The sequence below is a fragment of the Scyliorhinus torazame genome, unplaced genomic scaffold (assembly GCF_047496885.1).
Source record: "Scyliorhinus torazame isolate Kashiwa2021f unplaced genomic scaffold, sScyTor2.1 scaffold_687, whole genome shotgun sequence".
In the NCBI taxonomy this organism is placed as follows: domain Eukaryota; kingdom Metazoa; phylum Chordata; class Chondrichthyes; order Carcharhiniformes; family Scyliorhinidae; genus Scyliorhinus; species Scyliorhinus torazame.
In genome coordinates, this window is record NW_027308414.1 from 53,101 (window position 1) to 63,092 (window position 9,992).

Below are 9,992 nucleotides of genomic sequence, written 5' to 3' on the forward strand. Positions count from 1 at the left end.
GAGCACAGTACGAAGTCTTACAACACCAGGTTAAAGTCCAACAGGTTTGTTTCGATGTCACGAGCTTTCGGAGCGCTGCTCCTTCCTCAGGTGAATGAAGAGGTCTGTTCCAGAAACACATATATAGACAAATTCAAAGATGCCAAACAATGCTAGGAATACGACCATTAGCAGGTGATTAAATCTTTACAGATCCAGAGATTGGGTAACCCCAGGTTAAAGAGGTGTGAATTGTCTCAAGCCAGGACAGTTGGTAGGATTTCGCAGGCCAGATGGTGGGGGATGAATGCAATGCGGCATGAATCCCAGGTCCCGGTTGAGGCTGCACTCATGTGTGCGGAACTTGGCTATAAGTTTCTGCTCGGCGATTCTGCGTTGTCGCGGGTCCTGAAGGTCGCCTTGGAGAACGCTTACCCGGAGATCAGAGGCTGAATGCCCTTGACTGCTGAAGTGTTCCCCGACTGGAAGGGAACATTCCTGCCTGGCGATTGTCGCTCGATGTCCGTTCATCCGTTGTCGCAGCGTCTGCATGGTCTCGCCAATGTACCACGCTTCGGGACATCCTTTCCTGCAGCGTATGAGGTAGACAACGTTGGCCGAGTCGCACGAGTATGTACCGCGTACCTGGTGGGTGGTGTTCTCACGTGTAATGGTGGTACCCATGTCGATGATCTGGCACGTCTTGCAGAGATTGCCATGACAGGGTTGTGTGGTGTCGTGGTCACTGTTCTGAAGGCTGGGTAGTTTGCTGCAAACAATGGTTTGTTTGAGGTTGCGCGGTTGTTTGAAGGCAAGTAGTGGGGGTGTGGGGATGACCTTGGCAAGATGTTCATCTTCATCGATGACGTGTTGAAGGCTGTGAAGAAGATGTCGTAGTTTCTCCGCTCCGGGGAACTACTGGACGACGAAGGGTATTCTGTCGGTTGTGTCCCATGTTTGTCTTCGGAGGAGGTCGGTCCGGTTTTTCGCTGTGGCGCATTGGAACTGTCGATCGATGAGTCGAGCGGCATATCCCGTTCGTACGAGGGCATCTTTCAACGTCTGTAGATGTCTGTTACGCTCTTCCTCGTCTGAGCAGATCCTGTGTATACGGCGAGCTTGTCCATAGGGGATGGCTTCTTTAATGTGTTTAGGGTGGAAGCTGGAGAAGTGGAGCATCATGAGGTTATCCGTGGGTTTGCGGTAAAGCGAAGTGCTGAGGTGACCGTCCTTGATGGAGACGAGTGTGTCCAAGAATGCAACTGATTTTGGAGAGTAGTCCATGGTGAGTCTGATGGTTGGATGGAACTTATTAATGTCATCGTGTAGTCGTTTCAGTGATTCTTCGCCGTGGGTCCAAAGGAAAAAAATGTCATCGATGTATCTGGTGTATAACGTCGGTTGAAGGTCCTGTGCGGTGAGTAGGTCCTGTTCAAACTTGTGCATGAAGATGTTGGCGTATTGGGGTGCGGATTTGGTTCCCATGGCTGTTCCGTGCGTCTGGATGAAGAACTTGTTGTCGAAGGTGAAGACGTTGTGATCCAGAATGAAGCGGATGAGTTGCAGAATTGCGTCTGGAGATTGGCAGTTGTCGGTGTTGAGTACTGAGGCTGTTGCAGCAATGCCGTCGTCATGGGGGATGCTGGTGTAGAGTGCCGAGACGTCCATTGTGACGAGGAATGTTCCTGGTTCAACTGGTCCATGGGTGCTGAGTTTCTGTAGGAAGTCCGTCGTGTCGCGACAGAAGCTGGGCGTACCTTGTACGATGGGTTTCAAGATGCCCTCGATGTAGCCACAGAGGTTCTCACACAGGGTCCCATTGCCTGATACGATAGGGCGGCCTGGTGTGTTGGCCTTATGTATTTTTGGGAGGCAGTAGAGATCTCCAATGCGGGGAGTACGTGGGATGAGAGCACGTAGGGTGCTCTGAAGATCTGGATCCAAGGTCTTGATCAGTCTGTTAAGTTGGCGTATGTGTTCCTTGGTCGGATCTGCGGGTAACTGTCTGTCGTGTTCTCGGTTGTTCAGTTGTCGGTATACTTCTTTGCAGTAGTCCGTTCTGTTCAGTACGACAGTGGCCCCCCCTTTGTCTGCTGGTTTGATGACGATGCTGTGATTGGTCTTGAGAGCGCGGATGGCACTGCGTTGTGCTTGGGTGACGTTCGGGGCTGTCTTGTGAATGCGACTGATGAATCTGGCATTGACGCGACTCCTGACGGCTTGAGCATACATGTCGGGTCTGGGGCAGCGGCCTTCCGGAGGGGTCCAATTCGACTCTTTCCTCTTCGGTTGCCGCACCGCAGATCTCTCGGTCTGCTGTTCCGGTTCATTGGTAGTCTGCTTGGGTTCGCTGTTGGCCCCTTGGGGTCTGTGGGAGAATTCCCAGAGCCTCATTCGCCTGATGAATTCCTCCGTGTCTGCCGCGAGACTGATGGGGTCCATTTTGGTGGTGGTGCAGAAATTGAGCCCTCTGCTGAGGACTTCGATTTTGTCTGGTTGAAGGGTGTAGTCCGACAAGTTGACAATAGATTTCCCTGTATTGTTTTCTACTGTGACACCGGGGGTGGCTTGGTTGCTGCCGGTGGTGATGCCAAGTTTCTCAAGCTTTCTGTTCTTGGTATGCATATAGGTGGCATAGTATTGTTGTCTCATCTGTTTGGCGGTGTTCCGCAGCTGGTCTGCTGCATCCTGAGCGCAAGTTGAGAATATGGCCTCTATCTTGGTTTCCAGGTTGCGTCGTCTGCTGTGGAGCTGGCGGACGAGGTGGTTGAGGAGTGTGAGAGAGGTGCGACGGCAGAGTCTCTCAGCGAAGTCTGTGTTGTAGGTCGACTGGAGTGGGTTTGTGATCTGTCGCCCTTTCGGGATCTTGTCTGCTTTCTTGCATCTTTGTAGAAACTTAATGTCAGTGTCTATATGCGCGATCTTCCTGGAGATCCTCTCCACTTTGAGCCGGCAGTTTGCGGTGTCGATGGTAGCCATGACGTGGAGATGTCGGCGTTGGACTGGGGTGAGCACAGTAAGAAGTCTTACAACACCAGGTTAAAGTCCAACAGGTTTGTTTCGATGTCACTAGCTTTCGGAGCGCTGCTCCTTCCTCAGGTGAATGAAGAGGTCTGTTCCAGAAACACATATATAGACAAATTCAAAGATGCCAAACAATGCTAGGAATGCGAGCATTAGCAGGTGATTAAATCTTTACAGATCCAGAGATGGGGTAACCCCGGGTTAAAGAGGTGTGAATTGTGTCAAGCCAGGACAGTTGGTAGGATTTTGCAGGCCAGATGGTGGGGGGTGAATGTAATGTGACATGAATCCCAGGTCCCGGTTGAGGCCGCACTCATGTGTGCGGAACTTGGCTATAAGCTTCTGCTCGGCGATTCTGCGTTGTCGCGCGTCCGGGACCTGGGATTCATGTCGCATTACATTCACCCCCCACCACCTGGCCTGCAAAATCCTACCAACTGTCCTGGCTTGAGACAATTCACACCTCTTTAACATGGGGTTACCCCATCTCTGGATCTGTAAAGATTTAATCACCTGCTAATGCTCGCATTCCTAGCATTGTCTGGCATCTTTGAATTTGTCTATATATATGTTTCTGGAACAGACCTCTTCATTCACCTGAGGAAGGAGCAGCGCTCCGAAAGCTAGTGACATCGAAACAAACCTGTTGGACTTTAACCTGGTGTTGTAAAACTTCTTCCTGTACATAATGATAGACAGAGCAACAGACCAATTAGCACACATATCACGGCAGCCAATCACAGACAAGAGCATACACAGTACAAAACAAGAAACACGACACTTCCTGGGCAGTCCAACAGGAGACGGCTCAGGGTCAGGACCTCATAGCAAGACACTCACACCGTCACAACGTGCTGAGTACCAAGTTTGTTGTATAAATAGTTTAAAGGAATAAAACTGTGTTGTCCCAACCGCAACCGTGTTGGTTCGTCTGTACCTCAAAGCACCCAACACCTCATGGTACCAGGAGTGAATCGATACCTACCGGCAAATCTGCCATCCTGAGCCATGGACACCATCAACACACCGCAGCCGCTGCAAGTCGCTGGGAACCTGGGCATAAATTGGACGCTCTTCAAGCAGCGCTTCGAACTACCGCAGGTCAGCACGCCATCCATGTATACAACTCCCTGGTGTTCGCGGAAGGCGAGGACAAATCTAAGTATGACACGGTCCTCCTTAAGCTCGACCAACACTTCAACGTTGAGGTCAATGAAAGCTTTGAGAGGTATGTCTTTCAGCAGCGCCTACAAGGTAAGGATGGGCTCTTTCAGTCCTTCCTGACGCACCTCCGCATACTCGCGCAGTCCTGCGGTTACGACACCACCTCAGAGTCCATGACCCGGGACCAGATCGTTTTTGGCGTTGCCTCCAGGGGCCTACGCCAGCAGCTTCTAAAAATTAAAGGCCTGACCTTAGCGTCTGCAGTTGAAGCCTGTGTCCTGCATGAAAACGCGACCAGCCGCTATGCCCAATTTCAGGCGACCGAATCGGCTCGGAGGGCGTCCCACGCGATCGAATCGGCAAGCCAGGCCGCCCACGAGGCTGAACGCATCCAGGCAATCGAGTATCTCCCGGCCCGCGGCCCGGACGAGGGTGGCCGTTTCGCGCGCTTTTCGAGGCCTCCCGCGCGCCAAAACCTACGGCAACACTGAGGGACTTGCTGCGCAGACGCACCCGACGCAAGACCGAACTGCGCATGCGCAGCGGCGTAACGAACGCCATGACGTCACGACGTGCGGCAACTGTGGAGCTGTACATTTAAAAGGACAATGTCCTGCAAAAACCCGACAATGCCTACGCTGTGGCAAGATGGGCCACTACGCTGCTTACTGTCGAGCGGCTCAACCTGTGGATCTTCCACATCGCCGACAACCTCGCAGACACGTGCGGACCATTCAGCCTCCACATCACGACATCCAAACCGACGACACAGATGACCAAGACGCCTTCCGGGTTGCGGTCATTGATGTGAACCGGGTCAACACCATCAATCCGGGCGATGAATGGAGTGCCACCCTGACGGTCAACCGATCGCCCATCACTTTCCGCCTGGACACAGGCGCCTCCGCCAACCTCATAGCATGGTCAGCCTTCTACGCCATAAAGGTCAGACCACCAATCCAGCCATCCCGGTGCAAGATGGTCGACTACAACGGGAACGTTATCCCGGCCATGGGATCCTGCCAGCTCCAGGTGACACACAAAACACACACGGCCACACTCTCGTTCGAGATAGTTGGCTCATCGAAGGACTCCCTGCTGGGCGCACAGGCATGCAAGGCTCTCCACCTCGTGCAACGAATCCCCTCTCTCTCTCCAGACGGCACGTCTGACTTCCCGGATGCAGAGTTCTACGCACAGCTCCAATCGCTCCTCGCCCACAACCAGGAGGCATTCGAAGGCATGGGAACACTGCCATACACCTACCGAATTCGCCTCAAACCGGACGCCATCCCGGTCATTCACGCACCTCGCAGGGTTCCTGCGCCACTTAAAGACCGCCTCAAGCAGCAGCTGCAGGATCTCCAGGACCAAGGGGTCCTATCCAGGGTCACAGAGCCCACGCCATGGGTCAGCTCCATGGTGTGTGTCAAGAAGCCCTCTGGCGAGCTCCGCATCTGTATTGACCCAAAAGACCTCAATAATATCATTATGAGGGAACACTACCCCATACCCAAACGGGAGGAGATCACCAGTGAAATGGCCCAGGCGAAGATATTCACGAAACTGGATGCTTCTAAAGGATTTTGGCAGATCCAACTCGATCCGTCCAGCCGAAAGCTGTGTACCTTCAACACCCCTTTCGGCAGGTTCTGCTACAACCGGATGCCATTTGGCATCATCTCGGCATCCAAGGTCTTCCATAGGATCATGGAGCAGATGATGGAGGGCATCGAAGGGGTACGCGTCTACGTGGACGACGTCATCATCTGGTCCACCGCACCACAGGAGCACATCTATCGTCTCCAATGCGTTTTTGCGCGCATACGGGAAAACGGCCTGCGCCTCAACCGAGCCAAGTGTTCCTTTGGCCAGACCGAGCTGAAGTTCCTGGGGGACCATATCTCCCGGTCAGGGGTCCGTCCGGATGCAGACAAGGTGAGCGCCATCACAGCCATGCCGCAGCCGGCCGACAAGAAGGCTGTCCTACGCTTCCTTGGCACGGTCAACTTCCTGGGGAAGTTCATTCCCAGCCTTGCCTCCCACACGACGACTCTGCGCCACCTCGACAGAAAGTCCACAGAGTTCCAGCGGCAACACACACACCAGCTGGAATGGGAGGAGCTCAAACTCAAACTCACCACTGCACCGGTATTGGCGTTTTTTGACACGTCTCGTGCCACTAAAATCCCGACATTACCAGCCAATCCGGCATTGGGGCGGTGCTCCTGCAGCGGGATGACACGGCATCATGGGCCCCAGTGGCCTATGCATCGCGAGCCATGACCCCCACAGAGCAGCGCTACGCGCAGATCGAAAAGGAGTGCCTGGGCTTGCTAACCGGTTTAGACAAGTTCCTCGATTACGTCTAAGGTCTTCCACGGTTCACGGTCGAAACTGACCACCGCCCCCTGGTCAGCATCATAAACAAGGACCTGAACGAGATGACCCCGCGCCTCCAGTGCATCCTACTTAAACTCAGGAGGTACGACTTCCAACTGGTCTACACTCCAGGGAAGGACCTCATCGTGGCGGATGCCCTATCCAGAGCAGTGAGCACGCCGCCAGATGCGGAGGGGTTCGTATGTCAGGTCGAGGCACAGGTGGCTTTCACAGCGGCAAATCTGCCGGCTGACGACTCCAGTCTGGCCCGTATCTGCCGAGAGACAGCGGCCGACCCCATTCTGCAGCGAGTGATGCGTCACATGACGGGAAGGTGGCTCAAATGGCAGTGCCCGCAGTTCTACAATGTCCGAGACGACTTGGCCGTCATTGATGGGATCCTTCTGAAGCTGGACCGGATTGTGATTCCGCACAGCATGCGCCAGCTGGTTCTTGACCAACTACACGAAGGCCACTTGGGGGTGGAGAAGTGCAGACGGAGGGCCCGAGAGGCGGTATACTGGCCGGGCATCAGTGACGATATTGCCAACATGGTGCTCAACTGCACAACCTGCCAAAGGTTTCAGCCGGCGCAACCTCCTGAGACGCTTCTGCCCCATGAGCTGGTGATGTCCCCCTGGGCGAAGGTGGGTGTCGACCTATTTCACGCGCTCGGCAGGGACTATGTCATCATAGTGGACTACTTCTCAAACTACCCAGAAGTCATACGCCTGCACGATTTGACGTCGTCCGCTGTCATAAGGGCCTGCAAAGACACCTTCGCTCGCCACGGCATTCCGATGACTGTCATGTCGGACAATGGGCCCTGTTTCGCCAGCCAGGAATGGTCGTCCTTTGCTGCCTCGTATGGCTTCACACACGTGACGTCCAGCCCTCTGCACCCCCAGTCTAATGGAAAGGCGGAGAAGGGCGTTCACATTGTCAAGCGGCTCCTCTGCAAGGCTGCTGCTGCCGGGTCGGACTTCTACCTTGCCCTGCTGGCCTATCGCTCGGCCCCACTAGCCACTGGCCTCTCACCAGCCCAACTGCTGATGGGTCGCGCCCTCAGAACCACTGTGCCTTCCATCCTGGCACCCACAATAGACCATGCTCCGGTACTGCACAGGATGCAACTGCAGCGCGATCGCCAGAAGAGATCGTACGACACACGGGCAACTGATCTTCCCTCCCTGGCCCCTGGAGACAACGTCCGCATCCACCTACCAGACGGTGGCTGGTCAGCACCTGCCGAAGTTCTCCGACGCGTGGCTCCCCGCTCGTTCCTGGTACGCATGCCTGATGGATCCGTGCGTAGGCGCAATCGCCGAGCCCTTCGCCTACTTCCACGCTCGCAACGGGACCTTACACAGACGCCGTGTCCTCCACTGGTTCCTGATAGCGACTTCGTGGAGCTGCCGTATACCATGTCCCTTCTGTCGCCGCCCGTGGCCAGGCCCGTTCCTCAGCCGGTGGTTCCAGACCCACCCTTGAGGCGGTCAACCCAAATTCGACGCCCACCTACTAGACTGGACTTATGAGACTGTTTACACGTTGAACTCTTGCAAACACTGTGTTAATATGTCTCAGTTTTCTCGTTACAGGCATTCGTTTGATCGTTCCAAATTTCCACATTGTTCTTCTTTTTGTGATGGTACAACCTCGTTGTTATGTCACACCCGACATCGCCGCTTGTCTATAGTTAAGCCCCATGTACATGATGTAAATATTACACACACACACACACACATTTAGCTGCACTCAGGACACATTTATATTTATAACCACGTAGGCATATAATCTTGTAAAAAAGGGGGGATGTCATGATATTCAAGAAAACTTCACAGCACATACACACATTCATAATGATAGACAGAGCAACGGACCAATTAGCACACATAACACGACAGCCAATCACAGACAAGAGCATACACAGTACAAAACAAGAAACACGACACTTCCTGGGCAGTCCAACAGGAGACGGCTCAGGGCAAGGACCTCACAGCCAGACACTCACTCAGTCACCACGTGCTGAGTACCAAGTTTGTTGTATAAATAGTTTAACAGAATAAAACTGCGTTGTACCAATCGCGACCGTGTTGGTTCGTCTGTACCTCAGAGCACCCAACACTTCAAGAGGGAGAGGGGAGAGAGGGAGAGGGGGGGGGGGGAGAGAGAAAGGGGGGAGAGAGAAAGGGAGACAGACAGACAAACACAGAGTGAGAGAGGGGGAGAGAGAGAGAGAGATATGGGGGGTGAGTCAGACGGACCAACACAGAGGGAATGAAGGGGGAGAGAGAGGGGAGACAGAGAGTGAGAGAGAGGGGGGGGGAGAGAGAGCGAGGGAGACAGACAGACAAACAGAGTGAGAGAGAGAGGGGGAGAGACAGAGGGGGGGGAGAGAGAGAGAGGGCGACAGACAGACAGAGTGAGAGACAATGTGATGTCAGTGTCTGGCTACGGCCAGCCGGCTGGGCCAGACTCCCTGGTTGTCAGCCCCGGGGGAGTGGTGGGTGGGGTTGGGGGGGGGGGGGGTGGTGGTGGGGGGGGGGGGGGGTGCTGCCCCAATTGTTACCAGTGCTCGAAGATGACCTTGAGTCCTGTGCCCAGGGGGTTAGGCTTGGCCTGGGCACTGATGGGCGGTAGGGAGGGTGTTGAGACTGCAACGGGCTGTGTCCCCTCCACCTGCCTCTCAGCCATTGTGGTTACTCGGGGAGTGCGACACGGGGGGGGGGGAGTGTGACACGGGGGGGGGAGTGTGACACGGGGGGGGGAGTGTGACACGGGGGGAGTGTGACACGGGGGGGGGAGTGTGACACGGGGGGGGAGTGTGACACGGGGGGGAGTGTGACACGGGGGGGGAGTGTGACACGGGGGGGAGTGTGACACGGGGGGGGGAGTGACACGGGGGGGAGTGTGACACGGGGGGGAGTGTGACACGGGGGGAGTGTGACACGGGGGGGGGAGTGTGACACGGGGGGGGAGTGACACGGGGGGGAGTGTGACACGGGGGGGAGTGTGACACGGGGGGGGAGTGTGACACGGGGGGGAGTGTGACACGGGGGGGGGGAGTGACACGGGGGGGAGTGTGACACGGGGGGGGAGTGTGACACGGGGGGAGTGTGACACGGGGGGGGGAGTGTGACACGGGGGGGGGAGTGTGACACGGGGGGGAGTGTGACACGGGGGGGAGTGTGACACGGGGGGGGAGTGTGACACGGGGGGGAGTGTGACACGGGGGGGGGGAGTGACACGGGGGGGAGTGTGACACGGGGGGGGAGTGTGACACGGGGGGAGTGTGACACGGGGGGGGGAGTGTGACACGGGGGGGGGAGTGTGACACGGGGGGGGAGTGACACGGGGGGGAGTGTGACACGGGGGGGAGTGTGACACGGGGGGAGTGTGACACGGGAGTGTGACATGGCGGGGAGTGCATTATCAATTGC

The 9,992-nt window shown here is 55.6% G+C and overlaps 1 protein-coding gene across 1 annotated transcript in view; it reads right to left on the reverse strand.

Moving 5' to 3' along the window:
• The window catches only part of selenoh (selenoprotein H), a gene marked incomplete at its 3' end in the record, with an annotated part of 16,049 nt that extends 6,803 nt beyond the window's left edge, over positions 1-9,246 (reverse strand). The window contains exon 1 of the mRNA XM_072494593.1: positions 9,122-9,246. Coding sequence (XP_072350694.1) covers positions 9,122-9,246 — 125 coding nt within the window. The remainder of the gene's footprint in view (positions 1-9,121) is intronic.
• Between the last annotated feature and the right edge of the window lie 746 nt (positions 9,247-9,992).